At 34.4% G+C, this 21095-nt stretch overlaps 1 protein-coding gene across 1 annotated transcript in view; it reads right to left on the bottom strand.

Annotated features, from left to right (window-relative positions):
* Nucleotides 1-21095, bottom strand: part of LOC150099715 (tubulin-specific chaperone A-like) — a 75234-nt gene that overhangs the window by 30249 nt on the left and 23890 nt on the right. The window contains exons 2-3 of the mRNA XM_090404138.1: nt 7815-7920; nt 1543-1629 (exon numbers count right to left, since the gene is read on the bottom strand). Coding sequence (XP_090260264.1) covers nt 1543-1629; nt 7815-7920 — 193 coding nt within the window. The remainder of the gene's footprint in view (nt 1-1542; nt 1630-7814; nt 7921-21095) is intronic.

The raw sequence follows: 21095 nt of genomic DNA, 5'->3' as shown, positions 1-21095 counted from the left end.
TTGAAAATGCTATTCGTTCATTACTTGCATGTATCACATATCACGTTGGGCAATATTGGTACATATTTCGTTATATTCAAATTCAGCAGCTCAGAAGTTTGGAGAATCTGAAAAAATTCTATAAATGCCTTCCAAGTGACCAACATGCTCAATTGAAATCTTTTGATCATGGATTAATTTCAATATTTGGACCTATCCACGTGAAAAGACACTTTCAAATATGACAAAATCTCATAAAACCGATCAGCTTTATCTAATGAGTATTTACAATTGATTTTGAGGATGGGGAACACTAACCTTGAATCCCAATTAAATAATTATGTCCCATAAAAAATAATTCTGTACTTCATGCTAATTTTCCAAAAATCTGTTTGTGCACAGTTGCATTCTGTATTGTTTATAAAAAAATTGTATAAATTTTGTTTTCTATCTTATAGGTACATGATAAATGCATGACATCCTTCATTTTACCTCTTAGTTCTCTCAGAAAAAATTTGCCAACTCCTGTCTTAGAAGACTGAAATATAAACTCTTACAATACTGACAAATAACAGACACAAATTGGGAAGGAAACAGTCAATAGGAAGTTAGTAATAAAGATAGAACTGCTTATCATACACTTAACACATGAAAGTGAATAATTAACTAACCACAGTTAACCTCCTTCACAGTATGCTGCTATTATCTGTTAGAAGAACTGCATCCTCTGATAATTTGTTACTTTTTGTTGTTGTTGTTCATCAATTGTATTCAGGACAGAATTTTCTCTAGGGTATTGAACTGGCAACTACCCAGGATATTTGGCAACATCTGATATCACTTACTTGAAAAGAAAGCAGCTGATTCAACTTGAAAGTGAGATGATCTGAAGCATAAGTATATTTTCCCCTTTGTTGCACTATGTTGAATATAGGGTGTTGAATGAGAATCATATGCATCATTTTCTGCTGCAAACATGATGATATACAAAAGAAGTGAGATGAGTCAAATCAAGTGTCAAGACAATGTCACTAGCTAGAACACTATTCACTAACACTTTCAAGGATTAGATTATGCACCACCATTATGCCATGTGCTTGAATGTCTCAGAATCTGGTGAGTAAAAGGCAGGTTTCTGACCTGCACTTACTCACCAGCCCCCATGATTTCTTTCTCATGCACAAACTGAAAAACACTCAGAAGAAGGAAACAGTTTCAAGACTTCACAGATAATGTGCTTGAATATGCCAATAGCTTGAATACCTGAACTGAACAAAAAAAAAAAAAAAAAAATGCCAGTATTGTATATAGAAGAATCATAATTTGAAAGAAAATTTAATATAATTTTGATGTTCTTTAACTTTTCCTACAAAAATCATGGAAGATATTTCTGAGCAGTCCTCGTGTGAATAATTTAAACAGGACACTACAGAGTGCAGTGCAGCTGAATCTCAAGACATAATTTATTATTTCTATTTAGTAATAAAAATATATATTAAAACATTAAAATACAGAATTAAGTAACACCAAATAAAACAAAATTTGCTGATGTGTGTAACTTACTAATATGTTCTTTAGGTCATTGGCTGCAGCCCGTAATCTCTTTAAAGAATCAGGAATCATCATAAGAGTTTCCTGTAAAACTTCTTCCTATTAAATAAAGCAAATCTAAATTTAATTATCTAGCTTAAAAAAAATTATGTTTGTAATCATTTTTAAAGATATTTTTATAGCAATTAAATTAAAAATTCAAAGTGAATAAATGGACATTGCTACATTTTAAACCACATCACTTGTAACAATACAGCCAAATGCACAGTCAAAAATATAGGTCACTCAGTCTTGGAAACTTTTTTTTTTAAATAAATTTTAGGTGGGAGATGAATTTCATCACTCGGTGTGAGACCACCACACTGCTTATTGCAGGTCTGAAGTGGCTTGAAAAAATTCCACGTTTGGTCTCTAGAGCAGGGTTTCTGGACTGTGTAAAAATATAAATTTTAAAAAATACAAAAATAAAACATAAAAATAAATTAACGAAAACGTAGAAAAAAAAATCTTTATCCCACCCATGATACAAATAGGTTTGCAGAAAAACCTTTCATGGATGGGAGCTACATTAAAAATAAATAAAAAATAAAAATAAAATACAGCTGATTCTCCTAAAGTAAACTCATAGGACCTATAGGAATGGTTTGCCATGGTGAATGATTTGCTATAGCATTTTAATTATAGCACTGAACCCATGGAGCTTTAGTCAGGACTTTTCAGTAATTTATTATAGCAAGCAAGTTTGTCAAAGCATATACTATAATGATAGTCAACTATACTTCTTGTTTAATTCTGTATATCAATTTTATCATCAGAATATTATTATTATTTTAAATAGGTAACTAACTTCAGGAGATACTACTTCTTATATTCAACTACTATATGCACCACTGTTCAGGAGTTTAAAATCACAAGGGAAGTTGTGTAATTTGCCAAGCAGAAACACTAACTGCCTGTCAGAGTGATTTTTCAGCATTAAAATAAAATAAAAAAATACAAACTGACTATATTTTTGTCTTTTATCCAAACTTTATTAATATAAAAGTACATGAGATATTTTGCAATATGGACTGAAATTATTTACATTTAATTTGTATTTTATGACACAGGAAGGCAAATTTTTATTGTAAAATACACTGTTTTTAAAGCACATGAGACAACCTGATTTATTTTTTTCTATCTATTAGTTCTCACGATCATGTAATAGAGAAGTAGCAAATTAGAACAGTTTATTAGTGGCCCTAATGCAATGTAGAGCTAAATGGTTACAACCGAAGCAACTAGGATTATAAGGAGTGCTTATTATGTCTGTTAATGGTGTGTTCTTCTAGCTGTTTTTTCTGTCTTGTAAGATGAACAACCTAAGTTTCCAGGAGGAAGAACACTCTGAGAATGGTTCTTTGCACCCCTAGATGAATTTCAACAAAAGGGCATTATTGATATGAGCTGAACTAAAGAAGCTCACTCTAAATAAAGAAAACATACTTGGTACGTAAATAACTGCTGATGAACAGTAAAAAAGGTTTACAGGTGAACAAGGAGCACTTCCAAGTATTAAAAAAAAATTAAATTTAATTTTTAAAAACTAAATTAATGGATTTTCAGATGTTTTGTAACCATACATATTAACTACATCTTAGCGGAAATGAAGGTGTCTCAGTACAGCCAACTTGAAAGGCTAGAAATTAATCATATACTAATTAAAAGTTGAAAGTTTTTCACTTGGTAATACTAAAAATTAAAGATGCCAAGAAATTACATTCTTGGTTTCATCCTTTACTATTATGATTATGTGACACCTCCAGGGAGTCCAAAGACTCATTGAGGGAGAGTGTGGCAACAGCATCGACCGATTGACTCCATTCCAACTACTAACTGTGCTCAAACTTACTTAACTTTTTGAGTGTGCCATTAGTAGCAGAGGCTCTACCAATCGACCAACCTTGCTGGCTCAAAGCAAACAAAGTTTGCACGTGAATTAACTTCACGACAGGGCTACTAATCATTTCACATCATTTGCTTTAGTATACCATAATGCAAGGCACATATTCTTATAGAGACATATAAGGCTATACATTATGGGAAGGACCACTACGAGAATAGATACCAAGGTTGAAGTAATGCAGAAGTCATATACACCAGTAGTCAATTAAAAGTTACTTCTCTTTTATTATAATCTATTTTTGAATCACACAGGAAGCTCAAAACTAGGTTTGTTTTATAAGTTCATCATTGAGAATGGAATTTTTCATGTTATTTTTCATCTAGAATACAGACAAATTATTATACACCTCCAGGGAGTCCAAAGACTCATCGAGGGAGAGTGTGCCAACAGCATCGAACAATTGATCTCCTTCCAACTACTAACCAGGCTCAAACTTGCTTAACTTTTTGCTGAGCCATTAGTAGCAGAGGCTCTACCAATCGATCAACCTTTGCTGTAAGAAAGCAAATCATACTAAAACTAGCTAAACAAAAGTCATGGGAAGACTTTGGTAAGAACATAGAAAATAAATATCAAGAAAGTGGCAAAATATTCTGGAGGCTGTTGCAAAAGCTCAGAAATGGAGGAAAGAGTGCTGTAAAAGGAATTAGAGATGATAAAAGTGAAATGAAAACTGGAGATAAAGATATCCTTGATGAATGGAGTAATTACTTTGAAAAATTGCTAAATGAAACAAGCAGTGATGACAGAACAATGAAAAACACTTAACAGGCATGCAATCAAGAATACATATGAAAAAGCCTGAAATGTGGAAAGGTGTCAGGAGTGGATGATATTCGATCAGAAATGCTCACGTATGGAGGTATAAAAGTCTTACAGTGGCTGTACTGCATAGTTCAGAAAGCCTGGACAGAGGGACGAATTCCCGATGATTGGAGTAGAGCTCTCATAGTACCCATATATAAAAAGGGAAATAAAACTCAATGTGAGAATTACAGAGGTATTTCCCTATTGAGCGTTCCTAGTAAATTAATGCAAGTATACTTGAGAAATGGTTGAGAATGATTGTGGAAGGAAAGCGCTTGTGAAGAACAAGCTGGATTCAGTCCAAATAGAGACTGCCAGGATCAGATTTTCACTTTAAAACAAATAGTTGACAAATCATGGGAATATAACAAAGATCTGTATTTATTATTATTATGCGACACCTCCAGGAAGTCCAACGACTCATTGAGGGAGAGTGTGGCAACAGCATCGAACGATTGATTCCCTTCCAACTACTAACCGCGCTCAAACTTAACTTTTTGCATGAACCATTAGTAGCAGAGGCTCTACCAATGGACCAACCTTTAACAAGGTGCCAAGAAAGAATCTATTCAAAATGCTACAGTTGTGTGGTGTCAGTGGAGCATTATATCAAGCAATACTTAGTCTTTATTTGAGTTGTAAGGCAGCAGTTAGAACTGAAGGAAATACAAGAAGATGGTTTTATGTTAAATCTGATGTCAGACAAGGATGTACATTATCCCCTCTGTTATTTATTATTATGCAGATCAATTATGAAGGAAAGTGGTATTAAACCTGATATCATAAATTTATTTTAATCCTTTAAATCCTTTATCCAAGTGTGAGCAAACAAAGTTTGCGCCTGAAAGTATCTTCATGACTGGGGGTGAGGTTTGTACCACCTTACCCTAGTCCTGAAGATACTTTCAGGTGCAAACTTTGTTTCCTCACACTTGGATAAAGGATTAAAATAAATTTATTATAGTCTAACCAAGTGAAAAATAAACTTTCAACATCTTTCTCTAAATCCAGAGTAATTTAATAAAAAGGTGGCACACCGTTTGGCAACTCCTATAGGTAGAGATAACCTTGCTAATGCTTCTGCCTGGTATCTCCACTTGGGCCTGGCTCCCACTGAAGAGACCTCAATAAAGGTCGAAACTAGTCTGGCTAGTGGCCCTTCCCTTAATGAATAACATTATACATATCTGCAAGGAGATGTGTTTTGCATTATGGGAGATACTGAGATAGGAGTGATGTTAGCTTGCTCCACCTTTGCAACGAGTTTCCAGGTGTTGTACCACCTTACCCCAGTCCTGAAGATACTTTCAGGTGCAAACTTTGTTTGCTCACACTTGGAAATGTTCCAAGTGTGAGCAAACAAAGAAAAATAAACACTAAACCTGATATCAAAATTGGAAATGTTCATCTCAGCTCTTTACTTTATATGGATGATGTCATACTTGTAAATAAATCCAGTACAAGTCTGCAAGATTCCCTGACTAAATTAAATAATTGTTATAGATTTGGCAAAGGCCCGTGTAGCTCAGGGGAAGTGGCACTTGGCTGCTTGAAGTTAGATCTAGGTTCAAGTTTAGTCGCCGACTGGAGGAACATTTTCTTAGCCTACCTTCGACTGGTTCCCGAGTCAGTTGATCTCTGGCACAGGCAAGCAGGTTTTTACTCCCAGAAACTCAGGTTTTTCCTCCCATAAACTCAAGATTTCAGACAATAACATATTCTGTCAGGGGTAGGCAACCAAGAGATGGCAGCACTTGTAGCTGCCTATAATTAGTGATAGACATGGGCCCGCTATCTCCGATTGACTACCAGTGGAGATTGAACTGCCCACTCAATCTCCAAAAGCTAGATAAGGTATAAAGGCCTCACCTACTCCCTATTAGGGAATAAAAGGTGTTAGCTGATAGATTTGGCATGAAAGTCAGCAATAACAAGACAAAGACAATGAAAACAGGCAGAAGCATTGAAAATATCAACTGCACTGTGAATGGAGAACCTATAGAAGAAGTAAAACATTTCAGCTACTTAGGCAAGATTTTTAGTATAGATGGTAAATTAAATATGGAAATAGATAACAGAATCAACAAAGCTGGTATGGCAGGAAGTCAACTGAATAAATTTATATGGAATAAGAGAAAAATTAGTCAAAACACTAAATTAGTTATATACAACACAGTGTTCAAGCCAATTTTAACTTAAGGATCTGAGAGTTGGGTTAGAAATATAACACTTAACCAAAGACTAGACACTGCAGATGAGTCCTGAGAAAGATTAGGGGTGTGAATAGATGGTATCAATGGCAATATCATATTAAAAACGAGGATATTAGGAAAGAACTTAACATTATTAGCATCCAGGAATGTGTTAGCAGAGCTAATCTCAGGTGGTATAGTCACTTAAACAGAATGGGAGAGGAAAGATTAGCAGAACAAGTGTTCTCTGCCAGGTTGGAAAGAAAAGACCCAGTGGAAGACAAAGATATAGATGAATTGATACAGTAAAAAGTGCCTTAGAAGATAGAAATATAAGATCTGATAATGTTGGCGTCTTGACAGGTAACAGATTGATTTGGAGGAAAATTGTAGTCACGAAGTTAGTGGTAATGTAAGTTTTTCATGTTGTACTATCATATCCTGTGCACCCCTTGAGGGTATGTCAGGAATTTGATGATATATATATATATATATATATATATATATATATATATATACACATACATACATACATATATATATATGCCCAGTGGCATATTTCCCAAAGTGTGGTATGAGTTTCCCTGGGGTGCACAAAAAGGTTCTTACAGGTTACGAGGCACTTTTTTAAAAAAATTTTGATTACTTTATTTTTATATTTTTCACGCCATATTTTTGCAGATAATTGCAGGGCTATTCTATAACTAATTTTTCAATAACTAAAAAATCTAAAAGAAGCTTTAAACAAAATATGTCTCCTGGTATGTATCGACTGACCTACATTAAATCTATGTCTGGTTAATGGTATGATTGCACAGGCCAAACTTTTTGCATTAAAAGTTTAAATTCAAGCAGTTCAAGCCATGTAGTTGGAACTCTTAGCTAAAATCATGTCTCATTTAACTTTTTTTATTAGTGAAAATTTAAATTTCATAATTTAACTGGAAATGTATTTAATTAAAAAAATTGTTTGACATGCTTGTAACTTATAACACACATGTTAAAAAATAAGTACCTTTATAATTATTCATATTTGAATGAAATATTATTATAACTTCTTCCAAATTGTCCTTGCTTGAGAGGAGGGTATGCCAGTATTATGAAATATTAAAATGGGACATGGGTACTGAAAGTTTAGAAAACACTGCCCTATGGGATAGGAACCCACAACATGTTAGTTGGAGAGCAATGACACTATCCATTCTGGGAAAGGATGACAGATATGCAAGTGTTACATGAAAACTGTCCTTGTCATAAAGGGTAACAGGATGAAACAAACCTAAGTAAAATAAATGTAATAGCTACCATAATACTTATAATTAAAATCTATACAAAATTACCTGTTTCCTGATATCATATTCATCTTTATCCTCATCTTTCATTTTCTTTATTCTCTCCCTCTGTTTTTCTGCTTCCTTTTCATAAACAATTTTTTCTTTAGACAACCTAAAATTGTTAATATGAAAGCTTGGCTAATGTTTCTTAGTAACTAATTGAAAAGTCTCCTAAAATCTAAAAATTTTCAAAATAAAAAAATTCTGTGTATGTGAATGCAAATATGATTCTGTGGTTAGTAAATCAATGTCTACAAGTACAGTTGGAAATGGCTTTCAACCACCAAAGACTAGAGCTAAACTGATTGAGGAAGGGGTAAATGGAGGAATAAAATAAAATAAAAACATGTGCAGAACTATACGATTGCAAATTTTTAAGTAGTCATTACAATGTAACTAATAAATGCTAGTGATTCCTTAATATTGTGTTCAAGAGAAATGAAATCAAAAGTACATATCGAAACTTGAGATAGAAAGAGCCATCAGAAACCTAAATGCAATAAAGGAGCTGGAGCAGATAATATTCAACTAGAAATGCTCAAATATGGAGGTTTAAAAGTTTTGCAATGCTGCAGACCATAATTGAGATGGCCTAATCTGAAGTTTGAGTTTCAGATGATTGGAGTACAGCTCTCATAGCATATGTCCATCTATAAAAAGGGAAATAAAACAGTGCAAATGAATGTTACAAGTATGATTTCTGCAAGCATATCTGAGAAGTGGCAAAAACCGTAGAAGAGGAACTTGAACATCCTGGATTCAGGCAGGGCCATCGTCAGATTTGATTGCGCCCTGAGGCAAACAATAATATATCGCCTCTGATAGATTATAAGACAAAAATATAAGAAAATCTCCAATTGCTATTTTGTTTTTATTACAAAAGAAATATTAATGCAAAGCGATTACATAATAATATTAATTAAATGTTTGCTCTACGGGAATATCGCACAATAAAACTTTATATGCTCTTCTAAATTTAAATTATGAGCTATGTCAGCCTCTGTCGATACAGTTGCTAGATCAACCAATCTTTCTTGGGTCATTGCTGTTTGCAAATAATTTTTAACTATGGTAACTACCCCAATATGGCTGAACGAGCACCCTTATTAAGCCGTCGTGAGGTGGGCTGCCTCTATGCTACACCCTGTCGATGGTACTGGATTCAGGAAACATAGAGGTCAGATTTTTACTTTAAGACAAACAGAAATCATGGGAATATAACAAGGATCTGTATTTAAATTTTGTACATCTGGAAAAGGCTTGTGACAAGGTGCTGAAAGAAAAGTTGATTTCCATCAACTTTTCTTTCAGCACCTTGTCACAAAACCACAATTATTACAGTTAAAGGAAATCCTGTTGACTTGTACTGCATTTACTTAAGCGTATAATATTGTCTGCATAAAGTAAAGAAGTGAGATTAACACCTCCAATTTTGGTATGAAGCCTGCCTTTTCCATTATAATGTGATCTATAGAGATGAATAAAAATAGAGATATTGTGCAAACTTGTCTTAAACATAATTTTACATCAGCAATCTTCCTACACCTCCTTCAATTCTCACTGCTGACTTACAACTCAAATAGAGATGCCTGATATACTGTTCTGTTTATAGGACATACACAAATACAGGTATCCCTTGTTTAACGCGATTAATTAATTCCTCGATGTTACTACGTATATCAAAATTGTTTTAATCAAATATAATAATAAATGGTAAAAATTACAATTTGTCCATGATCAATGACTGTATTAATAATTCTTTTTATATGGCACTCTTTTAGGAAAGATAAAAAATGAATGCAAAGTAAATGTTTAATAAATGCTTGTATCTACATTAATTACTACAATTTTTTTTTATCAATAAAAGTTATTTGAAGAGTTTTAGTTTTTTTCCTATCTGCATAAATTCTACAATAACAAGCAAAATTACTCTCTAGACCTTGGCAAACAAGCATTCTTCAATTAACATCTGGATCCATATCCATTACTTGCTGCTTAAGTGATTCTAAACTGAAATATTCCATCCAGTTCTTTGATTGTTATCTCCTTTGGAATCTCATCTTCGCATTCCATTTGTTCATTATGCGTGTTTTTGTTCAATTTCAAGAAGATCGTTGTCACTGATATCTTTCGAATTTGAATCCAATAATTCTTTAACATCTTCTGCATCAACCCATCGCAACAATTTCTTCAACCATGTTGTTCACAGGATTTTGAAAACCACCTAAGTCATTAGAGCATTCTGCGAAAGGTTTTTCCAAACAGCTGTCATGCAGCTAAAAGACACTTGCCTCAACGAATCATGAATGTTTTCAATTGCATGTTTAACGTTAAAAGTTTTGCAAAATTTTTGGAGCCTAATCACATTTTCTTCCTTTGTTGTTTCTACTGCTTTGGAGAATTTCTTTTTAAGAAAATAGGCTTTGTAAGTTGCAATGATGCCCATGTTCATGGATTGTAGCAATGATGTCATATTTAAATTTGGGTAAATTTAAAGGCACGTTAATTAAAACCCTTGCCGCATATATAAAGGGATTGTCGCAATTAATTTCACCGCATTAAGCTAGGGATGCCTGTATACAGCTCAAATATACATATATACAAATAAGTGGCCGCTGGTGAAAATTTTAAGTGGGGATGCTGCATATACAAAATAAAAAAAAATAATTCATTTTTTCCTAATCAGTAACCACTTTATTAATAAGTAAATTTACATATTACAAAACATGAATACACCCCAATAATAAATGTTTCGTACACTGAAATACCACGTGCAAGCATACAACATATCTGTAGTGGCACTCTTCATCGAGCAGTGTCAGTTTCAACATTCCGACACTGCGTTAGATCGCAGTGAGTTTGTTTTGTGTAACGATAATTGAGAAAATATAATTCTTTTCATATTTTCAACAGTAACACTCATCATAATTCACCCTTGTATTTATAATAAATAAATAATTATATGTTATTTTAACAGAATAAAATAAGATTAACCAAAAATATTTCACGCTCACCACGAACACACACCAATAATAAGTTTCATATCTCACAGAAATAACGTGCGCAAGCATACAATTGATCTATAACAACACTGCTCAACGAGCAGTGTTAGATTCATTTGATATATGCTATGACAAGTGCAAACGATTATCGGCGAGTCTAGCAGGAACTGACTGACCGAACACGATAATTCCGACACTATGTTAGATCACAGTGCATTTATTTCATAATCTAAAGCGTTAATCAAACAATTCCAATTATTAACTATTCAATCAATGTTGAAACATAAGCTGTAACCTTTAACATATTGTATTGCATTTATATAATGTAAGCATTGTTATTATTTATAAACATAAACAAAATTTAATTTTTTTGTTTTCTTCCTTGGGAGTGTCGCAGTGCTTATGTACAAGGCGCAACTGATACAAATATATATAATCCAAATATAGATGCTTAATATACTGTCTTTACAGGACATACTTTACAGGACATATATGAATATACAGCTCAAATATACATACATACAAATATTATATAATTCAAATACAGGTAACCCTCGTATAACGCAGTACTTATACAATGCGGTTTCGATATAACACGGTCTACAAATTGTAGTAACCCTTTATCTTTTCATATATTTTTCACCGCGCAACTTAAAAATCAAATTTTATCTTCGTTAAATTTGCGTCTGCCATATCGTCATGTAGTAATAAGTAGCAAATTTATATTAGGGGGAATACCCTTTACCACGCATGTACATCAATTGTTTACCGTATAAAATGTTTATGGTTAAAAATTGTCTTCGTTTTTTGCTGGGAAAGCGCATTAAAAATCATAAGTGTGTTAATCTCAAGCTGAGCACTTTATTTTCTGGCGAGTTATATACATAATTAATACATAATGTTTTTTATATAAAAAATTAATTTTTATATAAATATAAAGAGCCAACAGGCTTCATTTCGGCGATATAAACATTAATTAAATTAAGGGGATATTAGATCCCACATTGTTTTAAAACCGAATAAGAAACTCAAAGATTGGAATCAGAGAGTTTCGCGCCGAATATAGTATAAAAAACTATAAAAGTATCGGCGAATACTACCGTGAGCTGAATGCAAGTAGGTCCTAGAACGTAGTACAAACACGGGCAACTCGTTGCAAAGGTGGGGAAAGTTCTGATCACTATTCTTTGGTATTTACCATAATGTAAAAACACATTTCCTAGGAAATGTATCCTGTTATTACATTATGGTAGGGAGGTCACTACCCAGACCGGTTTCAGCCTTTGTTGAGGCTTCATCAATGAGTAGCTAGACCAAATTATTAAACCTATTAATAATTAATTTGGTCTAGCTACTCATTGATGAAGCCTCAACAAAGGCTGAAACCGGTCTGGGTAGTGACCTCCCTACCATAATGTAATAACAGGATACATTTCCTAGGAAATGTGTTTTTACATTATGGTAAATACCAAAGAATAGTGATCAGAACTTTCCCCACCTTTGCAACGAGTTGCCCGTGTTTGTACTACGTTCTAGGACTACTTGCATTCAGCTCACGCTAGTATTCACCGATACTTTTATAGTTTTTTTATACTATATTCGGCATGAAACTCTATGATTCCAATCTTTGAGTTTCTTATTCGGTTTTAAAACAATGTAGGATCTAATATTCCCTTAATTTAATTAACTTTTATAGTAATGGCCACTTAGAGGGCTTTTGCGATATGGTTGAAAACGAAATTAGTAAATTAATTGATGGGGAAACAGTTTTAAATGAGGAGGAATTGCTACAGTTAATAGATGACGTCGAACCAAATTGCGGGGAAAGTTCTGCCGAAGATTCTGATTGTGATGAATCCGTTAAAGAAATTAGCTTAAGGATCGGACTTGGCAAAAAAAGTTAGGAAGGTATTTACAGATAATGATCCCTCAATGTAGTGCTCCGAAAAATTCATGACACAACTGGATATTTGTTTAGCTCCATATCATGAACTTAATAAAAAATTGCAGCATATTGGTAAGCAAGGTATTATTACTAACTCCTTGATAACTAAACCAGCCAAAGTATGCAATGACAATTATACAAATGATGTCCAAGAAATTTCATGTGATGCCTGTATTCATGAGTGGCCACTTGTAAATAAAGAACATCTACGAAATGTTAGTTTTGATGACAACGATGATGATTAAAATATGCACTTTATTTTATTTTGCCTAAAAAATGTATGCGTTATGTGCAATGAAGTCATCATCATCATCATCATCATCATCAAATTCCTGCCATGTACCCTCAAGGGGTGTACAGGATATGACAGTACTACATGAAAAAATTACATCATTACTAACTTCCTATCTACAGTTTTCCTCCAAATCAGTCTGTCACTTGTCAAGACTCCAACATTATCAGATCTTATATTTCTATCGTCTAAGGCACTTTGTACCGTATCAATCCACCTATATCTTGGTCTTCCTCTGGGTCGTTTTCCTGCCAACCTGGCAGAGAACACTTGTTTTGCTAATCTTTCCTCTCCCATTCTATTTAAGTGACCATACCACCTGAGATTAGCTCTGCTAAAGCATTCCTGGATGCTAACAATGTCAAGTTTTTTTCTAATATCCTCGTTTTTAATATGATATTGCCATTGATGCCATCTGTTCACGCCTCTAATCTTTCTCAGGACTCTCATATCTGCAGTCTCTTGTCTTTGGTCAAGTGTTTTACTTCTGACCCAGCTCTCAGATCCATAAGTTAAAACTGGTTTGAACACTGTCTTGTATACAGCTAATTTAGTGTTCCGACTAATTTCTCTCTTATTCCATATGAATTTATTCAATTGACTTCCCACCATACCAGCTTTGCTGATTCTGTTGTCTATTTCTATATTTAATTTACCATCTTCAGTAAAAATCGTGCCTAAGTAGCTGAAATGTTTTACTTGTTCCACAGGTTCTCCATTCACAACACAGTTGACATTTTCAATGAATCTGCCTATTTTCATTGTCTTTGTCTTTTTATTACTGACCTTCATACCATATCTATTACAGCAGCAATTGAATTTAGTCAGAGAATCTTGCAGACTTGTAGCGGATTTATTTAGAAGTATAACATCATCCGCATAAAGCAAAGAGCTGACATTAACATCTCCAATTCTGATATCATGTTTAATACCACTTTCCTTCATAATGTGATCCATATAGATAATGAATAACAGAGGGGATAATGTACATCCTTGTCTCACACCAGATTTAACATTAAACCATCTTCCTGTACTTCCTTCAATTCTAACTGCCGACTTACAACTCAAATAAAGACTAAGTATTGCTTGATATAATGCCCCATTGACACCATATAACTGCAGCGTATTGAATAGCTTCTCTCATGGCACCTTGTCATATGCCTTTTCCAAATCGACAGAACTTAAATACAGATCTTTGTTATCCTTTCTTTTAGGCTTGCACGGTGATCCGAATGCATTTTTGGAAATTATGGAGAGAATTACCGTGTTTGAATAAAAACTTTAGTTTACTATTACTAAAATTTTACTAAAACTATTACTAAAAAAAAAAAAAAAATTTAGTAATAGTAAACTAAAGTTTTTATTCAAACACGGCAGTTGTCTCCATAATTTCCAAAAATGCAGATCTTTGTTATATTCCCATGCTTTCTCGACTATTTGTCGTAAAGTGAAGATCTGATCCTGACAGCCTCTATTTGGCCTGAATCCAGCTTGTTCTTCACCAAGCTTTTCTTCCACAATTCTTCTGAACCGTTTCTCAAGTATACTTGCATAGATCTTGCAAGGAACACTCAGTAGGGAAATACCGCTGTAATTCTCACATTCAGTTTTATTTCCCTTTTTATATATGGGCACTATTGGAGCTCTACTCCAATCATCGGGAATTCGTCCCTCTGTCCAGGCTTTCTGAACTATGCAGTGCAGCCACTGTAAGACTTTTATACCACCATACTTCAGCATTTCTGGTCGAATATCATCTACTCCTGCTGCCTTTCCACATTTCACGCCTTTGATGGCTTTTTCTACTTCAAGTATGGATATGTATTCCTGACTGCATGCCTGGTCAGTGTTTTTTTATCACTGTGCTGTCATCACTGCTTGTTTCATTTAGCAGTTTTTCAAAGTAATTACTCCATACTTCAAGGATATCTTTTTCTCCCGTTTTCATGTCACCTTTATCATCTCTAACTCCTTTTACAGCACTCTTTCCTCCATTCCTAAGCTTCTTCAACAACCTCCAGAATATTTTGCCACCTTCTTGATATTTATTTTCTATATTCTTGCCAAAGTCCTCCCATGACTTTTGTTTAGCTAGTTTTACACACTGTTTAGCTTTCTTACATTTGTCTCTGTATTCTGTAAGAGTAAAAGCTGACTTATTTGCCAGGAACTTTTGATATGCTTTCTTCTTTTCCTTCACTGCCTCTTTAACTTCCTGTGTCCACCAGGGAGTTCTGATTTTTTTTATCCTTGCACACAACCTCACCACATGCCTCTCTGGCAGAATCAATCAATGTTTTCTTCAGAGTTTGCCACTGAATCTCCAAGGTTTGATTCCTGTTCTCAAACTTTTTCATTTTCTTTTCAATAATCTTTCTGTATTTTAGTCTACAGTTCACATCTGAGAGCTGCTCAACTTTTATTCACTTTAAAACTTTCTTACATGTTATTCTTTTCAATATGAAATTCAATTTTATCCTGCTCAAGACTAAATAGTGATCACTTCCAATTTCAAATCCTCTGTACACTCTGGTATCCTGCACCAGGGAGAACACATCACTATCAACAATAACATAGTCAATGAGACTTTTCTTATTCCTAGCCTCTTCTCTCCATGTGAATTTGTGCACAATTTTATGTTGGAACATGGTGTTAGTAATAACCAGTCCATGTCCTGAGCAGAAATCCAACAGATATTTGCCATTATTATTCGCTTTGCTCTTTTCTCCAAATTTTCCCAAAATATTTTTGTATGTCTCATAATCATTTCCTACTCTGCTATTTAGATCCCCAACAAGGACCAACTTTTCCTTTTTCATTGTGTCAGTTGCTTTTTCTAAAGTGTCAAAAAATTCCTCCACTTCTACCTTAGTAGAACCTTCTGTGGGACCACAGGCACAAATAAGTCTCATTGTCCAGTTTCCTATTCTCATATTTGCCCACATTACTCTACTTGAGACTGACTGCCATTCAAGAAGATTAGCCTCGTATTTTGTGTTGAATACTATGGCTACTCCTTCTTTTCCTTGTCATTGCCTGAATATAACATTTTGTATTTATTGCTCAGAAAGATCTCACCAGTTTTGGTCTTTTTTGTTTCAGTCACCCCTATTATGTCGATCTGGTACTTATCTAATTCCTCAGCTAGCTCCATTTCTTTGCCATTCAGGCTTCTTACGTTGATAGTACCGATCTTTAACTCTGGTGATGTTGAGTTGGGGTTTGTTTTCAGATTTGTTCCAGTAGCTGACTTTTCGCTATTCACCCTGGTTCCCTGGCGAAAACAACGGGGGCCTTGTTTAACCGGGCGACGCCCCAGCCGGCATGAAATTTTGTCATGTTGTACCATCATTTTTTATTTTGGTTTAACCAATAAGAATACAATTTGGTCGGCTAAATCCCAAATTGCCAGCCCATCCTCGTTCGTTCAGTATCAAAGTAGATACCCAACAGGGTGCACCACGAGAAGGTGAGGATTGGACATTAGTTCAGAAGCCCTGGTCGGTTCTCCGCATTCCTTGAAAGGCTATGTGGAGGTCTCCTCTCAGTTATACAGCTTTGACCCTTAAGCACCCCGTGCAATGAAGTTTACGTACAATTTGTAATTTTTATAATATGTATTTGTTTCATAGTTTATATGTTTTCTTAACTTACATGAATTATCTGATTTAAATAGAAATATTTTTTTTGTTGGATTTGTCATTGTTAGAGGAATTAAAAAAAAAACGATTTTGGAACATAACTCTATTTTTTCTGTGATCTGAGCCTCGCATAATACGATTTATATAATGTGGCATTTTTGTGCAACCTAACATCTGCATTATACGAGTTACCTATATAGATACTTGATATACCGTTCTGTTTAGAAGACAAATATAGATGTTTGTATATCAAACATCTATATTTGAATTGTAAGTCGACAGTGGGAATTAAAGGAGGTATAGGAAGGTCTGATGTAAAATTAGGTGTAAGACAAGTTTGCACAGCATCTCTATTTTTATTCATCTCTATTCATCATTGATTGTTATTCATCTATAGTTCTGCAGCAAAGTGGCATTAGAATATTCTTGATACCAAAATTGGAAATATTAATCTCAGTTCTTTATTTTATGCAGACAATTATATTTTTACGGCTATTTTGCCTGCTTTTGGTTAGGAGTGCCCTTTTTTTTGTCATTGGCTTTTTACTCATCAATTTTTAGGGCATTGCAGATGTAGTTTTAGAGACAAATATATGTAGCATAATAGAAGAAAATTTGCACATGCCTTATCTTGCATGTTGTTGCCTGTCTTTCTGCGGTGTGCATACTTCTGTTGTTATGGTATTGAAAGGGTAGTGTGTGTTTGGGGGGGGGGGGGGGGAATGTGGAAGAATTAATTTGGAAAAAAAAAAAAAAAAGTTTTATTATTTTTTTTAATACAATATATACATATATTATATTTAAGGGTGGGCAGAGCGATTTTTTGTAGGGTGGGAAACATGAAAAAGGGGCTGAAATTAGAAACTATTTTTAGAGGAAGGGAAAGGGTTTATGGCAAAAGGGGCCAGGGTAAGGTTTTCCCATAAACCCTTCCCCTTCCTCTAAAAAACAGTTTATAATTTCAGCCCCCTTTTCATCTTTCCCACTCTACAAAAAAAAAAAAAAAAAAAAAAGCACTCCGCCCACTCTAGTATGCATACCGCAGAAAGAAGACAGGCAACAACATCCAAGATAAGGTATGTGCGAATTTTCTTCTATTATGCTATATATATTTGTCTCTAAAACTACATCTGCAATGCTCTTAGGGCATTGCAGATGTAGAATTCTTGAGTAAAAAGCCAATGACATTAAAAAAAGGGGGCACTCCTAAACAAAACCAGGCAAAATAGCTATAAAAATAATAGTTTTTAAGAGGAGTAACATGGGAGTTTTCCCAGAAAAAATATCTAAATTATCATTATTATTGTTAAGGGCACCTCCATGAAGTATGAAGACTCATTATGGGAGACCCATATGTCTCCCATGATGAGTCTTCATACTTCTATCATATCACAATCTATCATACCTCTCCTTGAACCCATTAACAGACAAAGCACTCATAACTGAATCTGGCAACCAATTCCAACTCATTCACAAATCTCCAAGCAAAAAAAATCTAGTCCTCACATCACTATTAACCACACCTTTATTCAACTTCCAGGGATTACCCCATTGTTCTATCCTCCCCTCCCCCTAGCCAAGTGCTGAAACATTTCCCCTGAATCTATCCTATAAAACCCTTCAAGCAACTTAAATGTTTCTGTCATATCCCATCTTTTTCTCTTATCAACAAACTTCTGCAATCTGCACACTCTCAATCTACCCTCATAAGGAACATTCCACAGACCACTCACCATCTTGGTTACTGCTCGCCTCTGAATCCTCTCCCCTGCTTCCTCTTATACCCAAGAAACCCAGGAGACCAGACCTGAGCATAGTAATCCAGATATGGATGTATTAACATTATAAAGAGGAATAACTACCTTATTTTTACTTATGTGTCCTTCAATAGTCAAGTAATCTTAGCAATATGTCCTCTAAACCAGTGCTTCCCAAGCTTATGGATGTAAAGGCCCCCTTTAGAAAAATTAAAATATTTCACGGCCCCCCCATCGAAAAAAAAAATCATAATACAGACATATATTATTATAATATTTATTGTATTTATATTCAGTACAATTTATATTTAAGATTTTGCATTTGTAAGCTTTTTTGTGCTTCTTATCAATACCTTTGAAATGAAACTTTTTTTATTATTATTATTATTATTATTATTATTCCTGATACCTCCAAGGAGTCCGAAGACTCATCGTGGGAGGACATCTACAATTCTCTCTACACCTAACCTCTACTACGAATCATCTCCATCAACGCCATCTACCGCCCACTTCCAACACCACAACTAGTAATTTTTGTCTGTAAATTGCGTGTGTTCTGATGGGCCGATTTGTATGTATGCGGGATGAAAAACCCGAGTTTCCGGGAGAAAAAACCCTGCTACCTCCATATGAATAAGCATATATTTACTAATATTCATTAAGCGCCGAAATACGCAAGAAAGCAAAACTTGTGAACTAACACCAATGTGTGATTTTTTCCATTAAAATATAAAAAGTAACAAAAAAGAAATATAAATAATAAAAACTAAATATGCTTCTTTTAAGATTAAAAAAAGAACTACTTAGTCTTAAAACATTTTAAATTTGTTTTCATTATTTCACGGCCCCCTCAACAAAACTTACAGCCCCCAAGGGTGCTGCGGCCCACAGTTTGAGAAGCACTGCTCTAAACTAACTGTCTACCACCACCCCTAAATACCTGGCTTCATCTATTTCCTGGAGTACAGTTCCATCAATGCACTACACAACCTGTAATCTATTTATTCTGAAATGCATAACTTTACATTTTTCCATATTGAACTGACACCCATTATTTTTTTCCCATATTGACAGCCTATTTAAATTGTCCTGCAAAATCTCCACATTCCGTTGATTAATTTATAACTCTACCTAATTTTGCATCATCAGCAAACAACTGAATATTTTCATTCAAGTTATTTCCTATATCATTTATGTACAAATTAAACAGTAGTGGTCTCAGCACTGAACCTTGCAGCACACCACTAGTCACCTGTTTTTGCTTGATTCTGCCCCTCTATATAACCTTTTTTGATTTCTATCCGCATAACCAGTCATATCCTTCCCCCTTTGTTATGCAAATTAGAATTAATATTCTGTCAAATGCCTTTGTAAAATTCAGCAGAATCATTGTGTAGCCATTTTCTTTATCCAACTCAGCTGTCATTCTGTTATAAAAAGTAAATTACTAAGGCATGACTGACTCTTCATAAAGCCACGTTGCTCCTCAAACAATATGTTCTTATCCATTCATTCTTGAATTTACTTTTTGATCAATTTTTCCAGTACTTTTACCTTGAGATACTGACTGGTCTATAATTTGCTACTGCTGTCTTATAACTTCACTTCTGCAAGGGAATTATTTTGCCTTTTTTCCACTTCCTTCGAAACTCTACCAGAGCCGAGACTTAAATTAAACAGCCTAGTCAGAGGCAATGCCAGTTTCCTTGCACATTCTCAAAAAAACCGTAGGTGATACCCTATCTAATTCCACAGCTGTATTTACATTCAGATTTCAATATCCTAAGAATCTTCAATTGATCCACCTCTGCTCCCCCATAAGTCTCTGTCACATATGTTACAGCAGTAACCTCACATGGCTGATATACTCTTGCAAAGTGATCATTCAGTTTATCTGTTTCTGTCACCTTGTGACCATCATCACTCATTAAGGTTAATCTTTCAAAGTCATTTTCCTCTTACTTGTAACGAAAGAATTCTATCGGATTTCATTTGGCCTGCTTGGCTAGATTCTTCTGATAATCTGATTTTGCCTTTCTTGCATGAGTCTTGTACTGTTCTTGAGTTTGCTGTCACCTTTTTCCTTATATCACACCCTTCCTATAATACATAGCATTATACATGTCCGTAAGGATATGTGCTTTTCATTATGGGATACTAAGGCAAGTGATGTGAAGTCATTAGCTTCTTTATATGAGTTGCCCAGTACTGAAATTACTTCAGGTGCAAACTTTGTTTGTTTACACTAAACTAACATTTTTTTATTTGGCATTTTTAATTTATTTCCATAACCATCTTTGATTCAGAGTGTTTAAATAATAAGGACACACACCTTTTTGCTACTTGAATATGGAAAATATGACTTGCATCAATTCAACATACCCATGTTGAATTAATGCTGTCTTCCTAGGTCTGGCTCTCACTGGTGAAACCTAAGGCAATTGGTGCAAAGTCATCAGCATCTACATACAAGTAGCCTAATCATGATGATACTTCATGCGCAAACTTTCTTTGTTTACACTATATATATATATACAGTGGTTCGAAATCCTACGTACAAACTTTGAGGAGAGGTAGAGAACATCATAATCAACCATATTCACATAGGAAAGCACGACTGGAAATGCCACCTGAAAGTGATAGGTGGCGC

Source organism: Typopeltis vanoorti, chromosome 14 (genome assembly GCF_054136105.1).
Source record: "Typopeltis vanoorti isolate ZY-2024b chromosome 14, IOZ_Tvanoo_1.0, whole genome shotgun sequence".
NCBI classification, from domain to species: Eukaryota; Metazoa; Arthropoda; class Arachnida; order Uropygi; family Thelyphonidae; genus Typopeltis; species Typopeltis vanoorti.
Note: the sequence above shows the minus strand (reverse complement) of the source record. Positions and strands in the feature narration are given on the sequence as shown.